The 19,064-nt window shown below is 41.9% G+C and overlaps 1 protein-coding gene across 1 annotated transcript in view; it reads right to left on the reverse strand.

Annotated features, from left to right (window-relative positions):
* Nucleotides 1-3,043: 3,043 nt before the first annotated feature.
* Nucleotides 3,044-19,064, reverse strand: part of LRRC36 (leucine rich repeat containing 36) — a 50,968-nt gene continuing 34,947 nt past the window's right edge. Inside the window, exons 9-14 of the mRNA XM_003799393.1 lie at nucleotides 17,726-18,024; nucleotides 12,829-12,994; nucleotides 11,306-11,451; nucleotides 9,538-9,661; nucleotides 5,938-6,052; nucleotides 3,044-3,380 (exon numbers count right to left, since the gene is read on the reverse strand). Coding sequence (XP_003799441.1) covers nucleotides 3,155-3,380; nucleotides 5,938-6,052; nucleotides 9,538-9,661; nucleotides 11,306-11,451; nucleotides 12,829-12,994; nucleotides 17,726-18,024 — 1,076 coding nt within the window. The 3' untranslated portion in view covers nucleotides 3,044-3,154. The remainder of the gene's footprint in view (nucleotides 3,381-5,937; nucleotides 6,053-9,537; nucleotides 9,662-11,305; nucleotides 11,452-12,828; nucleotides 12,995-17,725; nucleotides 18,025-19,064) is intronic.

The following is a 19,064-nucleotide window of genomic DNA, read 5'->3' on the forward strand; positions in this document are numbered from 1 at the left end:
GGTGCGCCCCGTTATCAGGAGGTTGAGGTGAGAGGATGCCTTGAGCCCAGGAGTCTGCAGTCTGGGCGACAAAGAGATACTATCTCTATTTTTTTTTTTTTAAGACAGAGCCTCAAGCTGTTGCCTTGGGTAGAGTGCTGTGGCATCACAGCTCATAGCAACCTCCAACTCCTGGGCTTAAGCGATCTTGCCCTCTGCCTCCCAAATAGCTGGGACTACAGGTGCCTGCCACAACGCCGGGCTTTTTTTTTGGTTGTAGTTGTCATTATTGTTTGGCAGGCCTGGGCTGGATTCAAACCTGCCAGCTCTGGTGTATGTGGCTGTTGCCTTAGTTGCTTGAGCTACAGGCACTGAGCCTATTTTTTTTTTTTTCGAGACAGAGTTTTATTCAGTCCCCCTGGGGTTGAGTGCCATGATGTTATGGCTCACAGCAACCTCTAACTCTTGGGCTCAAGGATCCTCTTGCTTCAGCTTCTGACTATAGGCACCTGCCACAATGCCTGGCTATTTTTAGAGACAGGGTCTCACTCTTGCTCAGGCTGGTCTCAAACTCTTAAGCTCAGGTGGTCTGCCCACCTTGGCCTCCCAGGTGGGCGTGAGCCACTGCGTCTAGCCTGAGACCATCTCTATTGAAAAGCTAGAGCAATTCCTCCTCTTCACTTGTTTTCTACTTATTTCAGGGGCCTTCCACTGTCCATGGTTAACCCAGTTAGCCCTGTGAAGTGACAATTCTGGCCCTTTTCCTTGATATCACAGTCCTTACTCCTGCCCTCTGGATCAAGTGCCACACAAGGAAAATCAGAAACACAGACAACTTCCCGAAGAGTGGTCAGCAACCATAGAAAGGTGCCTGGCCTGGGGCAGGGCCCAGCCACTTTCAGTGACAATAAAAAATGGGGTGAAAGGTTGGCTCAATCTGGGTCAGACCGTTCCTCCTTAGAGGCGCCCTGAGCAGATTCTGGGGCTGGCATTATCAGATGTTCATAGGGGAAGCAGGAAAGGCTGGAGTTGAAGAAAAAAGTGCATTATTCCCCTGCTGCCCCATGATCTATCCAGTGGGTTGGCCTGTGGTGGGGGGGGGGCTGGGACCCTGAGATGTGACAATTCAGGGCTGCAAGGCCTTTGGCCAAGGCTCCTCTACCTGGGAAAAGCATAAGATCTTTGGCGGTCTCTCAATGATGAAGATGAAGAGAGCCCAGGAAAGTAGCAGCAGGGGGTGACATGTAGGCTGTTCTTACTGACATTCCCATAGAGCACGCACTCACTCTAGCTCCCTCAGAGCCACACAGTTCAAAGACACTTATAGCTCCTATAAAAAAAGATGGACACTTTACATTTTTGGTATTTACCCGGATGGAGTTGAAACACATTCTTCTTAGTAAAGTATCACAAGAATGGAAAAGCAAGTACCCAATGTACTCAATACTAATATGAAGCCAGTGGAGAAATTAATACATGCCCACGTGAGAAAAACTCAATTCAATTCAAGTTGGAGGGAGGAGGGAGGGGGATTGGTATGCTCCACCTAATTGGCAGTATGTCCCATACCCAGGAGGTGTGCCATATACATAATTATATTGTATGTACAATATAAGGGTATATGGGACTACCACAGGGACTTTACCTAACAAATGCAAACATTGTAACCTAATCAGTTGTGCCCTCAAATTACTCTGAAATTAAAAAAGAAAGTGTTCAGTATATATATAAAAAAAAGAAACTGGGCAGCACCTGTGGGTAGGGTGCCAGCCCCATATACCGAGGGTGGCGGGTTCAAACCCAGCCCTGGCCAAACTGCAACAAAAAATAGCCCAGCATTGTGGTGGGTGCCTGTGGTCCCAGCTACTCTGGAGGCTGAGGCAGGAGAATCACCTAAGCCCAGGAGTTGGAGGTTGCTGGCATCACATAGCACTCTACCGAGGGCGATAAAGTGAGACTCTGTCTCTATTAAAAAAAAAACGAAAGAAAGAAACTTATGGCTCCTTGGTAAAGGCTCCTTTTGGGAAGCCACATAAAATTCAGAAGTTTGTGGATTTTCTTTATAACTTAGAAATGTATGATCATCGTGTCCTGTTAGTAGGGCAGTAGCTCTCCTTCCCTGCACAACATCTGAGTCAGGGGCACAAATAAATGTCTCATCTTTCCACCTGCCTCTCTTTCTGCTGTGACCCTGAAGGGGAAGAGAAGTGCCATGTGACATTAGGTTCACAGTCCTTCACCCCCTCCACACTGTCTGGCAGCATTAGCTCCTTGGGAGACCACTGAAGCAGAAACATATCTAGAAGCACTTGCATTGTCTTTCCCCATTGATGTTTTAAATGCCAGTCAATCACGATTGAAAGATGTACGGGGTACTCACGTGCAATTTGGACGCTGAGCCCAGACGTAACATACTCAAAAGCTGCACCTAATCTGGCCTGTCTTGCTTTCTCTCCAGGCTGGTCCGTGCCCCTTTTGTCTTCCCCTACTCCGCACTGCTGTCAATCCACTCTTACAGAGAAAGCTTCTCTCATGAATCTGTCACTCCTCTGCCTTCCACAATCCCTCTGGGGGCTCCAGATTCTTCTATCTTGGCCTGTCAAGTCCTCACTGAAGCCTTCTCCAGTTTCCCATGGTGGCCATTACTCCCTCTCTCTTCAGGGTGTCTTTAGGCTTTTGTTTAGACCAATTCCAAGCATTGACAGAGTTCCATCATAGGCATTTTAAATTGTTGGCCACTCTGGGGCAGACACCAGATTTTATCACCTTTTCACTAAACTGGGAGGAAACTCAAAACATGTTTGATGAATCAAGAAACATAGAAATTCTCTACAAATTTCTCCTAACAAAAAAGACGTCTAATGGATGTTCTTTTTTTAACTTTCTACCACGCAATTTCAAATGACACTGGGAAAAAATGTCTAGTGCTTTTTCCTTTTCGACACAATATGATACAATAATACAATGCCTAGGACTAAGTGCCAGCTATTTCTGTAGGTAGAAGGAAAGAATGACTCCCTAGGAGGAGATAAATACAGAAATAAAAAGAAGGACCAATGCAATGTAATCAGAATATGTATTTTTCTTAATCTTTGTGGGTAAATACCACCACCATGGTGGTACTGGCATTGAGAGCCCTGTGGATGAGAGGGAGGCTGCAGAGCGGTGTGCCATGCTAGCTCCATAAGCCAGGCTCTGGGACAGCATCTGAAATACTCTGTATTAGATACTGACCAGTGTCATGCACCACTGGTGAGGAGGAAGACAGAGTGCTTTTCCCAAAGGGCGAAGATCTCCCCAAATGATGACTCTTCTCAGGAGGCAGGAGCGCTTTCCCAGAATAACCTTTTTGCTCTTTGTTCAGCTGCTGCAGCAGATACTCATTAGTTACCACCAGGGATCTGTGGCCCAGAGGGAAAAAGCAGTCATGAAATCATAAAAGCAAAGACGATACCATTCTGATCTGAAATGTTTGCTAAAGGCAAATGTACAACAAAATAACATCTTTAAATAGAAAGAATTGTCCGATTTATGAGCAGGTTATTTTAAAGCAGACCTACATTTTCCTCATTACATTTCTGTTTGATTATGTTCCAGACTGACTGAAGCAATAATATATTTCACATTTTATATAGTGGTTGTTCTATTTTTTCCAAAGCGCTTTCATGATGCGGTAAGTGGAAGCCCTGGGTCACTGGCACCTGACTGGGCCTTCAATTTCTACCCCCAAATTGTAACTTCTATTTCTTCTCCTCTATCCTCCCTCAGCAGTGGACTAATGGTGCTAGTCATGACTATATCCTTGGACTCTGGATTACCATCTTATGTTAAAAGCCATTTGTACACCGGTTTTAAAAAATGATGTATACACAATGTTATTCATTAGAGTGCTGTATTTAACAGCAAAATGCTGTTAACCTAAATGTCTATCCATAGATTAATAAACTGTACAGCCATATAATGGCTGCTATACAAAGAAATGAGAACTCTATATACCATGCACTGATTTTCAAGATAAAATGTCAAAGAGAGACTATGCTTCTTTTTATGTCATAAAAGAGAATGCAGATATACACTCGCACCCACAATAGAAGGCCAGTGGGACGGGAAGGTAAAGATAGAGGAGACAGGAAAAGATGCTGGATTTTTCTGAATTTATCTTGTTTCATAGATTTGACTTTGGACTATGGAAATGTTTTACAATTATAAAAACAAGATTAAATTGAAATAAGAAAAAATTCCCTAAGAATCAAGAGCAAAATGAAGCAAATGAGCCTGTGTATCGAATTGATGGTTTTAACAACACGTAGAAAGATTATTTCAGGTCCATTTAAAATACAGTATTTTGATTGTACATTATTTAAGTAATATACACTTTGTTCTGAAAGTGTGATCTCCGGACCAGTAGGAACAGCTGTTGAAAACTTATTAGAAATGCAAATTCTCAGGCCAGTGTGGTGGCTCATGCCTGTAATCCTAGCACTCTGGGAAGATAAGGCAGAGGAATGCTTGAGCTTAGGAGTTTGAGACCAGCCTGAGCATGACCCAGACCATTTCTCTACTAAAAATAGAAAACTTAGCCGGGCAAGGTGGTGTACACCTGTAGTCCCAGCTTCTCAGGAGGCTGAGGCAGAAGGATTCATTGAGCCCAGGAGTTTGAGGTTGCAGTGAGCTAAGATGACATCACTGTACTCTACTTGTGGTGACAGAGCAAGACTGTCTCCAAAAAAGAAAAAGAAAGAAAAAATAATAAGAAATACAAATTCCCAGTTCCAACATAGACCTGCTGAATTAGAAATTCTTGGGTAGGGCCCAACAGTTGTTCAGGTAATTCTGGTTCATACTCAAGTTTGAGGACCATGTTATGCTGTTTCTTTACTTTTGTAACATTATCTGGGTCTAATCTTCTGATTATGAAGCTAATAAAATGAAAATCAGGAAGTGAAGTTTGAGGCTGAAGAGTTGGGGATGGGGTGCTTATATTTAAAATTCACTGGGCTGGGCAGAGTGGTTGATGCCTATAATTCCAACTACTTGGGAGGCTGAGGTAGGAGGATTGCTTAAGGTTGGGAGTTTGAGGCCAACATGAGCAACATAGTAGACCTCGTCTATTAAAAAAAAACAAAAACAAAACTTCATCAAAAATCCTAGTAAAGGCGGGCTAGCAAATTAGTAAGGGCTTCTCTAAACATACCAATAGCGTTGCGATCTCCTGATATTTTCCTAGCCTGTATCCTGAAGGGACTCTTCTTTGGAGAGGCTAATGCTACTGGGCACTGTGGGTAAATATCACCCCAGTGGTGAGACTGGCGTTGAGAACTCTTAACCTCTGAAGAGAAAACATACTTTGAATTCTTTCCCTGTCACTCTCTGTTGATTGCTTTTGAAGTGTCTTCTGTTACCAAAAGCAACATTTTCCAGAGGATTTAGATGATTGATTTGGGGGGAATATAGTGACCAAAAAAAGTTAACTGTGGTGGCTCACACCTGTAATCCTGGCACTCTGGGAGGCTACGGCAGGTGGATAGCTTGAGCTCATGAGTTCAAACCAGTCTGAGCAAAAGTGAGACCCCCACCTCTACTAAAATAGAAAAAAACTGAGCAAGAGGATGGCTTGAGCCCAAAAGTTGGAGGTTGCTGAGAGCTATGATGCCATAGCACTCTACCCAGGACAACAGCTTGAGACTCTGTCTTAAAAAAAAAGTTAGCTGACAAAGGTCCTATTAGATCCAGTGAGAAACTACTTATTGAGGTGTTACAATCCACCAATGTCAACAAGACATTTAGTCCCTGGTGTATCGTGGAAAGCAGTACTTTGATCCCTGAGCTAATTGGCCAGATACAGGAGGTTTACACACAGAAAGGAATGTATGGATATTAACTCTCCAAGCAAAACAAAAGAAATAAAGAGAAGTAAACATCTGCTTCCAGAAGACAGCTAGATAGACCCTCTCCTACCTCTGACTTTCGTGGAGAAGGGCAACTGTCTCCTCTAGCTTTTTCAGCTGGGTAAGCTCCTGGTTCAGACAAGCCACTTGCATGGTCAGCTGTTGGTTTTTTCGTAGAAGATCCTCTACAAAGAATACAGTAGCCAGGGTGAACAAGATTCCAAGCTGCTAGTCTTTGAGTAGCGCATAAGTATTTAGATCTTATTACATCTTGAGAACTGGGGCCCCAACTGCAACCACTCCACACTCCATTTGCCGTTCTTTCTCTCGGAGACAGAAGATATAGTAGCAAGAATATGGAGCGTGACAATAGATCAGAATTGAAATTTAACCACTCAGTATTGCACGTTAATTCATTCTTCTGATTTTCACTCGAGCTAATAACCCTGCCCCATAGCATTGTGAGGAGGATTCAGTTAGACACCTGTCCTCATTTCAATAGGCAGGCAGCAAACATCAGGTCTCTGTATTCTCCAATTTAGTTGTAAATGTATGCCCTTCACTTCCTATGTAATATGTAAAAACATCTAGAACTGTGTCAGGCACACAGTAATCATTTAATGAGTACTTGCAGAGACTGAATTTGTGGCCAAACACTCATACCCAGATCCCCAAGTGTGCTACTATTGCCTGCAATAATAAAGTAAGTAAAAGCACAGGAGACCGGGAGCAAAGGTTCATGCCTATAATCCTAGCACTCTGGGAGGCCAAGATGGGTAGATTGCCTGAGTTCACAGGCTCGAGACCAGCCTGAACCAGAGTGAGAGCCCCATCTCTAAAAATAGCCAGCCGTTGGCAGGCATCTGTAGTCCCAGCTACCTGGGTGGCTGAGACAAGAAAATCGCTTGAGCCCAAGAGTTTGAGATTGCTGTGAGCTATGATGCACTCTACAAAGGGCAACAAAAGGGAGACTCTGTCTCAGAAAAAAAAAAAAAACAAAACACAGGAACTCTGGTCCTAAGGGAATCAGTCTTCCAGAATAATGCTTCTTAAATTTCAATGTCATCTGAGCATCTTGCTAAAACTAGATTCTGATTCAGCAGGTTTGAGGTGAGGCCCAAGAACCTACATATTTAACAAGCTCTCAGGTGATGCTAATATGGATCATAGTTTGAGTAACAAGGTTCTTGATGGTAGAAGACTGGGCTGCAACAGCTGTATTTTTTCATTAGGAAGCCAAAATACTGTACTGGGCCACAGGGCTGATTGAAAGTAAGTACAGGGAGTCCCCAAGTTACAAACACCCAACTGACATATGTGTTACACTTATGAATGGAGGCGATTACAGTAATAGGTACTGTACTTGTTCTAACTTTCATACAAACTCAACTTAAGAATAAACCTACAGGTTAGGCACAGTGGCTCATGCCTGTAATTCTAGCACCCTGGGAGGCTGAGGCAGGAGTATCTTTTAAACTCAGGAGTTCAAGACCACCCTGAGCAAGAGCAAGACCTTGTCTCTGCCAAAAATAGGAAAAATTAGCCAGGCATTGTGGTGGATGCCTATAGTCCCGGTTACTCAGGAGGCTGAGGCAGGGGCATTGTGGGAACCCAGGAGTTTGAGGCTTCTGTGAACTAGGGTGGCACTATGGCACTCCAGCCTGAGCAACAGAGGGAGACTCTGTCTCGAAAAAATCCACAAAAGCAACAACAAAAAATCCCTACAGAATCTATCTTGTTTATAACTTAAGGACTGCCAATATCTAGGGGAAAAATACCTACTTTTATTTTCAGAGTAGGTAAGAGGAGACTGATACCTTGATTATTCAGATGTGTGAGTATCAGATAGTCCTGAGATTTAACAGTGGATATCTGAGGATGCCAAGAGGATGCCAAGAGACAAATGACCTCTAAGCAAGATGATTTACAGCTGAGGGGTGGACTCTCGAGTGACTTGTCCACAGGTGCTCCTTATGGAGAAGGAGCCCATGTCCTCAGCACGTAGTCATTGTTAATTGCTCCCCTAATCTGTATCATCCATTTCAATAAAAGGCTGGTGGGGAGGTTGCTCGGGGCTACCCAGAAAGTAAGGGCTAGCCCGCCTTCTATAAGCTTGTACTTCTAATCCACCTCTCACCTGGTTCCTTCCTGTGCTAACCGAGACCAGGGCCATAGGACCCCGATGGGTCGCAACAGATATCAGTGCTTTCAAATCAGAAAATTCCAGTTTGAGTTCCTTGTATAAATTTATACTCCTGTAATTTGCTTAGGGGAGCTGAACTAGTTTGTTGAGGGCAAACTTTAACTAAAATACTGGCCTAAACTATGCAGATAATAAAGTAGTATAAGTCGAGACTTAAATGGGATATTACTTTTCACTTATCACAATGGCAAAATTAAAAGAAAAAGATATCCAGGGTTGACAAGGGTGGAGTGAAAAGGGCATTCAAGTGCGCTGGTGATATGAGTGTAAATTGAAACAACTCTCTTGGGAGCCATTGTGTAACAAAAGCCTCAAAAATGTCCACATCCTTTGACTCATTAATTCTACTTCTAGGAATTTATCTTAGGAAAACAGTCTAAAGTATATACAAAGATTTATAGCAGCATTATTTATGATAGAATCAATATTAGGACTCTCAGGTCCAAAAGATGGGAAGAAAGATAATCTCAGAGAAGTATTTTCATTCTAAGGCCTTTTATTCCACTTCAAGTCTTTCTTCTGAGTGTTTGGAAATTCTCTAAAATAATTTCTATTTCATATGTTTTATTATATTTGTATAATCATTATATAAATACAACCAATAATAGCAGCTCTATTGGTAAAAGCAAACATTAGAAACCACTATATAGAGGACTAAACAGATAAATATGTTGTATTCATGTGATAGAAATCGTTATACCAGTGGTTCTCAAACTTCCTAATGCTGGGATGTATTTTCATTGTTACAAAGGGGTCACGACCCACAGGCTGAGAACTGTTGCATTATACGTTAAGCTAATAATATTAGGATGTAGAAATCAGGTGTGTGATTGCCCCAGGTGGACAGTGAGGAAAACTGCACATGAGCGTAAGGGAACTTTCTGGAGTAACAGAAATGTTCTGAATTTTGATTTTGATCAAACTTAAAATCTATCTTGTTGTATGTCAATTAATTTGCAAGGGTGCAATGGTACACACTTGTAATCCTAGCTCCTTGGGAGGCTAACATGGGAGGCTCTCATGAGCCTAGGAACTAGAGACTAGCATGGGCAATACAGCAAGACCCCCTCTCAAGAAAAAAGGTATTTTTTTGAAAAAAATCAGGACACTTTTAAATTTTGATCTAAAAATGTACACATAGAGGTAAGGTGTGAGAAAACACACCAAAAACACTAACAGAAGTTATTGCTAGGTCATGGAGTTATATTTTCCTTACAGTTTTCATACTTATTTTAAAGAACATTTTCTATTGCTATGATCACAAAAGCCAGTGCCATTCTCAAAAGTAATGGCAATAATAACATTTGTACATACTTGATGCTGACAAAGAGCTTCATCTAGTAACTCAAGCCACCTGCATTACAGTCTAAGAGGCAAGATGATTGTTTCATTAACTGCCAAGAAAAGTAATGACCAATGGATCAAAGGCAGCCATAGGACCCCCACACATGGCATTCCCAGACTTACCATAAGCAGGGGACTGGTGCCCACTCACAGCAGAGGTGGTAGCACCTTCCTCCAAATGCTGGATTTTTTCTGACAAAAGAAGGTTTTCCTCTAACACTCTGACCAGTTTTTGCTTCAAAGTGTCCTTTAGATCAGAAAACACAACACAAACACATTAAGAAACTGATATCCTGAGGAGTGCTTTTAGAGGACTGAAACAATCTTTTCTCGACTTAGTTTTAAACTGAACGGAAGTCAACTCTCTGACTGTCTTACTAGATTGTATTATTAGTTTGTTAGTAAACACAACTGAAGAGCAGTAAACAAATTGATCGCATGGAGTCACAGCCTTCCCTATGAGTTAACCACTACTCTTGCAGAACTGGGCATTTTGACAAATGGCCAGCTTTCTGAGTCATCTACCTGAAGTTTCTAGAACTGTCCTTCGTGTCTGAAAATTCTCTATGTTAGAAAGGGGGAAAAGGGCTAGGCGCAGTGGCTCACGCCTGTAATCTTAGCACTCTGGGAGGCCAAGGTGGGTGGATTGCTTGAGCTCAGAAGTTCAAGACTAGCCTGAGCAAGAGTGAGACCCCATCTCTACTAAAAATAGAAAAACTAGCAGGGCATAGTGGCACATGCCTGCAGTCCCAGCTACTCAGGAGGCTGAGGCAAGAGGATTTTGTGAGCCCAAGAGTTTGAGGTTGCTATGAGCTATGGTAATGCCACAGCACTCTATCCAGGGAAGACAGAGTGAGACTCTGTTTCAAAAAACAAAACAAAACAAAAAACAAGAATGGAGAAGCAAAAATCCAATGTACTCAATTCTAATATGAAGGCAATAGATGACCTAATACAAGTGGAGGGTAGGGGAATGAGGGATGGGGTAAGGGAGGAAGGAGGGTGCTGGAGGGTTATGGTGTATGGCACACCTCTTGGGACTTACCAAGAGGTAAAGAGGGACTTTACCTAACAACCACAATCAGTATAACCTAATTCTTTGTACCCTCAATGAATCCCAAATAATACAAAAAAAAAAAAAAAAAAGAAAAAGAAAATGTTTGTGACTTAAAAAAAAAGGGGGGGGAAGGGCTGGGTATGGTGGTTCACATCTGTAATCCTAGCACTTTGGAGGGCTGAGGCAGGAGGATTGCTTGAGCTCAAGAATCTGAGACCAGCCTGAGCAAGAGTGAGATCCCATCTCTACCAAAAATAGAAAAATTAGCTGGGCTACTCCTAGCTACAGAGGCTGAGGCAGGAGTTTGAGGTTACTGTGAGCCAGGCTGATACCATGACACTTTAGCTTGGGCAACAGAGTGAGACTGTCTCAAAAAAAGAAAAAAAAGAAAAGGAAGAAAGAAAAGAAAAGGGAAAAAAAGCTTGGTCATCCTCTCCCAGACACTCCAGAATGGCCCCGACCCCTTATTCAGGGCTCTCACCTCCCTCAGAAGGGAGGAAAGACAACCCCAGACATATTCGCCTTCCCTCACTGGGACCAAATCACAACCTTCACAAACATGATCTTAAATATTTTCACTCCAAGGCTTTTTTGATTTTTAAAATCTGTTTGTTTCTTCCCATTTCAAATCTTTCTTTAGAATTTTTGGACATGGGTTGGGATGAGGAACCTCCAAGTTGTCCCTGTCCTGGCAAGTTTTGTGTTCCTACTTTGCCCTGACTTTCATATTTTGGTCAGCTGTTCACGGTGATGCTGATCTTTAGGGCACAGAGCTGTTCTAGTCCTGCTGCTCTGTCATTTTGTAGGAAAGGAGGACAGATGAGAGAGGCATACCATGTCATTAGGGACCAACTGCCCAGTCTCCTTCAGTTCAAGCTCCCTCCTGTGCAAGGCTTTGGCCATATCTTCAGGATATGAATGATTCCACTGCTGAGAAGGAGCCGGGACTACCAATGACAGAAGCAAATCTCGAGCAGGACCTGCCAAAAATTCAGGTTGGGGACACCCACCAATCTTAAAAGCTAAAGCACAGAATTCCTAGTCAATAATTACCAGCCCTGTAGAGCAAGCAGGGCGATCTAATATCTCCCTTTTGTAAGAATTTAGTATGTGACTTTAAGAGATGTTTTATGAAGGACAAAAAATTAGATCCCACATTAGATCCCTCTGTGGAAAAACAGCAGCAGCTCCCCTTAAGTATGCTGTTTCCTAGTCCAGTGGTTCTCAACTCTCCTAATGCTGTGGACATTTAATGCAATCAAAAGGGGTGGCGACCCACACACAGGTTGAGAACTGCTGCCCTAGTCACTGATTAGTGGCCCCAGGGGATGATTTCCTACAAAATGGGAGCAATAGGTTGTCATGGGAAGGAAAATAACAGGGCTAGGACTTCTGTGTGTGCCGAGGCAGGTGGATTGCTTGAGCTCAATAGTTCAAGACCAGCCTGAACAAGAATGAGACCCCATCTCTACTAAAAATAGAAAAACTAGCCAGGCTGTAGTGCCAGCTATTCAGGAGGCTGAGGCAAGAGGATTACTCAAGCCAAAGAATCTGAAGTTGCTGCGATCAGCTGAGACTCTGTCTCAAAAACCAAAAATAAATAAGCAAAACTGCTTTTCATCATGCTTCTAAAAAAGAACCCCTAAAGAGCCCAGGTCATTTCTGCGTTCGAGTATTCAAATCATAGCATTTCAACAATCATCTCAAAACTCTGATGATCAAACCCAATTTCTGTTGTATTCATTATTGGAACTTTCCCAAAGATCATAAAATCTTTTTATAATTATTAACATGACTGTTCTTGATATTACCAAAAACAAACAAAAAAATTCAAATAAGGAGCAAAACAATTGGTACTACACAGTTGGAAAGAGTGCTGATTTTTTTTTTTTTTTTGAGACATAGTCTCATTTTGTTGCCCTTGGTAGAGTGCTCTGGCATCATAGCTCACAGCAATCTCAAACTATTGGCCTCAAGTGATTCTTATGCCTCAGCCTCCCAAGTAGCTGGGACTATAGGTGCCCGCCACAATGCCTGGCTATATTTAGAGACGGGGGTCTCACTCTCGCTCAGGCTGGTCTTGAACCTGTGATCTCAGGCAATCCACCTGCTTTGGCCTCCCAGAGTGCTGGGATTATAGGCGTGAGCCCCCATACCTGGCCGAGAGTGCTGATTTAAAAAAAAATAAGGATATGGAAAAAATGCAGATTTGTTAATTATGGTGTTTCTAAGATGTTGTGGTGAGTGATCATGAAAAAGTTTTCCCTGAAGATTAAGGGGACCAAGTGGCTTTTAGCAGAACACAGAGCAGAAGCAAGGCCCAGCCCTCTTCAGGAACTGAGAATGCATTCACTCACCAAGGAACTTCTTGTTCAGGAGGAGGGACCCAGAGCCGCTCCAGTGCTTATCCACAAGCTCCAGGAGCTGTCTGAGGACAGTGGCCACATGGGGGGTTCTGGCCGAGATTGGGGGACTGTGGTTTCCAGGCAAACCATGCAAACTGCCCAGATCACTAGAGAGAGGCTCAAGAAAAAAAAAAAAAAGAAGAAGAACCAACCATTTGTCATTCTTACGCAATATGGGAAGTAAGAATCCAGATATTTAAAGTATTAACTTTAAAAAAAAGTAAAAGAGAATGACTTCATCTTTCATTTTGGATTTGAATAGCATATTATTTATGTCCCAGGCATACACAATAAGATATTCAAGGATAATTGCAAAGGTAACAGTAACTTCCACCATAATTTTCTGTAGGAATTTTCTTTTCTTTTTTTAGACAGAGTCTCATTTTATCACCCTCGATAAAGTGCTGTGGGCATCACAACTCACAGCAACCTCAAACTCTTGGACGCAACTGATTTTCTTAGCCTCCCAAGTAGCTGGGAATACAAGCAGGTACCTGCCATAACATCTGGATATTTTTAGAGACGGGGTCTTGCTCTTACTCAGGCTGGAAGGAATTTTCAAAAGGAAATAAAAAATATGTTGTTTGATAACTACATTTATGGTTAATATATTATGTTATATAATATGGAAAAATTGTAGAACATTAAAAATATATTATAAAGTAAAATGGAGTTATTTAATAAAAAATTATAACCACAGTAAGCTTATATTTAATGTACTAATATATAATAGACATAAATATCCAATATAACTTTTTTATTAATTTTTTTTGAGACAAGCTCTTCTTACTATGTTGACTAGGCTGGCCTCAAAGTTCTGGCAAGCAATCCTCCTGGTTCAGCCTCCTGACTAGCTGGGATTATGGATGCATGCCACTGTGCCCTGCTATAACATTTTAAATATTATATATTAAGTGTTATTGTTGGAACTCATACTGAGAAACTTTTTATTCAATAAGAATCATATATAGATACATTTGTATGATACCATTCACAATTGTTTTTATTCAGACCTATTGTAATATCGTATATAATTTATATCATGTAAACTTTATGTACAAATCTATCTACTGATCTTGTCTGCAGGGTGTCACAGACTTTAAGAAAGCTGATATACATTAAAAATAGCCAAATTATTTTTCAATTTTTGGTTCTTTTGCTATAAAAAAACTAGAGATGATTAATTAGATACTGTCTCAGATCTGACAACTGTGAAGCAGAACACCAAAGACTTGAGTTACACGGGGCCTGTAATCAATAGGGAAAGGCATTACAAATGGGATAAACATGTATTCAACAGATCTGTATTGAGCACTGATTGTGTGTCTTTAGAGTACTCTATAAGAGATGTGGACATTTGAAGAGGTAAAGATGAGGTCCTTTAAGAAGTTCACAACCCGACTGAGAAGAAAAGTCATAGGAAGTCCAGTTACACAGACCACTTGAGAGGAACTTATCAACGTGAAGATTCTGTCATTGGTTCTTCATGTATTATAATTGTGTCTCTATATGGAGCAACTTGCAGACTTACATATGCCTTTCAGAACTTTCATTTATCACAGTCTAGTTATGGTTGGGATAATTTTAATGAACGTTTTAATAATTTTGTTACTTCTCATGGGCTTTTATCAGCAAATTATGCCTTACAGCTTTTCTGCAACATACTTTTTCTTTTTTTCTGCAATATATTTTTCTTTTTTTTTTTTGAGACAGAGCCTCAAGCTATTCCCCTGGGTAGAGTGCTGTGGCATCACAGCTCACAGCAACCTCCAACTCCTGGGCTCAAGTGAGTCTCCTGCCTCCGCCTCCCAAGTAGCTGGGACCACAGGCGCCCACCACAATGCCTGGCTATTTTTTGGTTGCAGCCATCATTGTTGTTTGGTGGGCCTCGGCTAGATTAGAACCCACTACCTTAGGTATATGTGGCTGGCGCCTTAGCTACTTGAGCCACAGGCACCGAACCTGCAATATATTTTTCTAGACCGAGTCCTCCTTTGTTACCCTTGGTAGAGTCCATAGCCTTATACCTCACAGCAACCTCAAACTCTTGGGCTCAAACAATCCTTTTGCCTCAGTTTTCATTTTTAGTAGAGACGGGGTCTCACTCTTGCTCAGGCTGGTCTCAAACTTGTGAGCTCAACCGACCCACCTGTGTGACTGTCCAGAGTTCTAGGATTACAAGCATGAGCCACCACACCTGCCCTCTATGATATTTTTGTTAATTTAAATTTTATGTATGTATGTATGTATATATTTAGAGATGGGGTCCCATTCTGTCATGCAGCCTGGAGTTCAGTGGTGCAATCATAGCACACTGTACCCTTGAATTCTTGGGCTCAAAGATCCTCCCAGGTCGGTCTCCCAAGGTGCTGGGGTTACATGCATGAGTCTTTACACCCAGCCTCATTAATTTGTACACTTTGTTTATGCCTCTAAAGTCTGTTGGTCAAAATAAAGTTTAGAATCACGAAGTCATATATAGCTTAACTTTGTGCATCATGGGATTATGTTTTATAACTTTTAAAATACTCCTTTCTTTTTAGCCATTTTCTGACATAACACCTTTCAGAAATTGCATCTTTCTCATAAGTTTATATTCAAGCAGATATTTTAAAGAAAGACAATGTCTAACAGGAAAAAAGAAATAGTCTAGAAAAACACATTGAGATTTTAACAATCTGACATGAAATAGAGGTGAAACAAGTTTCCTAAACTATCTTATTAATATAATATTCCAAATATCCTAAGCCTTGCTATACCTTCACCCTAAATACATTAACACATAGTTCTAATAGGTATAGAAGTCCAGGCATGGTGGCGCATGTCTGTAACCTTAGCCCTTTGGGAGGCTAAGGTGGGAAGATTGTTCAAGCTCAGGAGTTTCAGACCAGCCTAGGTGAGAGCAAGACCTGTTTTTACAAAACAAAAAAAATGAAGAAGAAGAAGAAAAGAAAAGAAAGAGAGGGAGTGAGAGAGAGAGAGAGAGAGAGAGAGAGAGAAGAGAGGAGAGAAAGAGAGAGAGAGAAAGAAAAAAGAAAGAAAAATTAGCCAGGTATAGTGGTGTGAGCCTGTAGTCCCAGCTATTTGGGAGGCTGAGGCAGGAGGATTGCTTAAGCACAGGAGTTTGAGGTTCCTGAGAGCTATGATGACTCAGCTGTACTCCAGCCCAGGCAACAGAGCAAGACTCTATCTGAAAACAAAAACAAACCCAAAAAACAAGGAAACAAAAAAATTAGGTACAGTGGCTGAGAATGAAAAAAGAAACCAAAAAGCTAAACAAAGTAATATTACAAGACTGCCCCCTTTGGTGCACAAAAATTATAACCACTCCAAAGTTCTGAAAATTGAATAGAAAGTATCTAAAGAATAATAATAATAATAATAAACCCACACAAACAATCCATGTTAATGCACCCCGACATGCAAATGTATTTCCAACAACTGAATAGTGACTAGAAATAGTTGTTTTGACCAAATTCCTTGCTTCCACACATAGCAGTAAATGAGTAACTGACAAATGGTTCATAGGATAAAGGATCTTGGGTCTAAAGAAAGAGAAGGCCCTGATGGCTGTGGTTCCTTTCACTGCAGAGAATAACGCTTTATGACTTAAGTAGGACCTGGAAAAAAATTAACATTCAAAAGAGAAGAACGGATAGCCAGCACAGTGGTTGTGCCTGGCTGTAGTCCCAGTTACAAGGGGAACTGAGGCTGGAGGATCACTAGAACCCAGGAATTGAGGCTGTAGTGAGCTATGATTATGCCACTCCACTCCTACCTGGGCAACAAAGTGAGACTCATCTTTAAAAAACAGAACAAAACAAGAGATGAGAGTGGGAGGCATTCTCCATGAGGAATGTATGCAAGGGCAGGGTGGAAAACTTATTATTAAGAACTGATAATAATAAAGTTTTATTATATAACACTATCATACTGTGATTTCATAAAGTGAATTATGAGTAGGTTTAGGAATGGTTCTCAGGTGGCGCCTGCGGCTCAGTGAGTAAGGCGCCGGCCCCATATACCAAGGGTGTCAGGTTCGAACCCAGCCCCAGTCAAACTGCAACAAAAAATAACCAGGCGTTGTGGTGAGTGCCTGTAGTCCCAGCTACTCGGGGGGCTGAGGCAAGAGAATCGCCTAAACCCAAGAGCTGGAGGTTGCTGTGAGCTGTGACAGTCCAGCACTCTATCAAGGGCGACAAAGTGAGACTGTCTCTAAAAAAAAAAAAAAAAAAAGCTAATTAAAAAATGAACAAAGTATAGGAATGGTTCTCAATTTTTTGTTCATCCAGTGAACTACTTTCAGCTAAAAATCCCCTGGATAACGCAATTCATCTTCTGCTTGCTGGTACTTTGGGGAAAAAATTCAGAATCAACTGAATTTCTAGACAGAAAAGGAAAACAATACTTTTGTAAGAACTATTTCAAGCTAGCCATCCATTTGTGGCTGAAGCAAATGTGTAAACATGATGAGATTATAAACATCAATGCTACAGAGACGAGTCTGCAGCAAATCCTGAGGCCCCTAGACCTCTTGCATTCCTTCCTGTTGGCAAACTCTTGTCTGCCATTTCTTATCAAAATACTTCCCCACTATGTTTATGCGCTGGAAGTAGATCAGGGACAGTTCTCTCTGCAACAGAAATGAGAAACTGGTGGTAGTGGGGAAGGACTTTCCCAAAGGCAGAAGAATCACAGGTGTTAGCCTGGCAGTATTAGCCACTGTCCTCTGAAAATCCCTTTGACTTTCTAGCACTGTTGATCAGAACCACCCCTGCCCCCACCCTCACCAGAATTGTTCTTAAACCCGATGTGTTTCTTGCACAAACACAAACAAGCTAACACTTGCCTCACTGCCTGCAGCATCTCTGGAACCATGCTTTGGATTCAGGCTGGCAAAGATATTGTCCTTCCGTTTGAATCCTCTCCTTGATGGGCTTAATGACCTTTTGGTCAAAATCTCTCTGTCTTCTGAAGTCCCAGGAGGCAACAGCAGTGTCCGCAGGGGAGCTGTCCTGTTTCCCAGGACAGAGTTGTTTGGGAAAGAACCGTGTGCTGGTATTAAATCCCCAAGGCTGGTGGATAATTGTTGCTCTACATTGACCAGCAGAGCAGGGTCACTGTTGAAATGGGTTGCGGCATACAGATCTGTGGAGGAAACAGACTGGGAGGTGAACCTGCCCTTCAACTCTCCCATGTCTCACTGCTATCCACACCTGGCCTGGAGTCCAACGGTCTTAATAACCACTCCCATATATAATCGCATACAATCTCAACTCTCTGGACCCTTTCTCTCTGACAAAATCCCAACTCTGGTTAAATCTAACTGTCCATGTGTGCCAAACCTATACCAGAGCAGTGGCACGTGGCTGGAGGACAGCATGCATCTCTTCTGAACCTCCTCACTTTAAACTCATGACCACGATCTTAACCAGGCCCTTAGTACTGCCCAGCTTTCTTACTACTCTAGTCAATTTACGCATCTGTCATCTGAGATGATTATTTCACATCTCTTTTCTCCAAACTTCCAACACTTTTTCCTCCTTCCTTACTCTCAGGTGCCAACCTCCTTATTTTTCTGAGAAAACAGGCCATCAAAGAAAACATCGATGTGATCCCACCACTAAATCTACCAACTCATCTGCATTTGTATCTATAAATTCTCTGCCTTCTTTCCTGATAAGACAGATAAACTCTGGCTTCTCTCAAAGGCCGACCTCTCCATTAGAGAACTGGACACCAGTTTTTATGATTTTGTGTTTTTTCTCTCAGGCATCATCAGTTTTCCCTCCACTGGATCATCTTCATCAGGATCACCCTGACACCTCCCCTCCACCCCCACCAGTTCTATTTCTCTGCTCCCCTTTACTGCAAAACTCCTTGAAGGGGTTGAATATATTCAGTAACTCTAATACCTCATTTCCAATTTTTTCTTGAACTCACCTCAATGAGGCTTTTATTGTCACACATCCCCTAAAGCTTTTCACTAATGCCTTCTGCTTTGCCAAATACCTCAGTCCTGGCTCACTCCTCAACAAGGAGCATTTGATGCATTATTGATCAGTCCCTCCTTCCCCAAACACGTTCTTTACTGGGCTTCCAGGACACCACTTCCTCTTGGCTTTTTCCCCTCCTGCATTGCCAGCTGCCTTTTTCTCACTCTTTATCCACTAGACTTTTTTTTTTTT

The sequence above is a fragment of the Otolemur garnettii genome, unplaced genomic scaffold (assembly GCF_000181295.1).
Source record: "Otolemur garnettii isolate 467f Iridium unplaced genomic scaffold, OtoGar3 scaffold00151, whole genome shotgun sequence".
In the NCBI taxonomy this organism is placed as follows: Eukaryota; Metazoa; Chordata; class Mammalia; order Primates; family Galagidae; genus Otolemur; species Otolemur garnettii.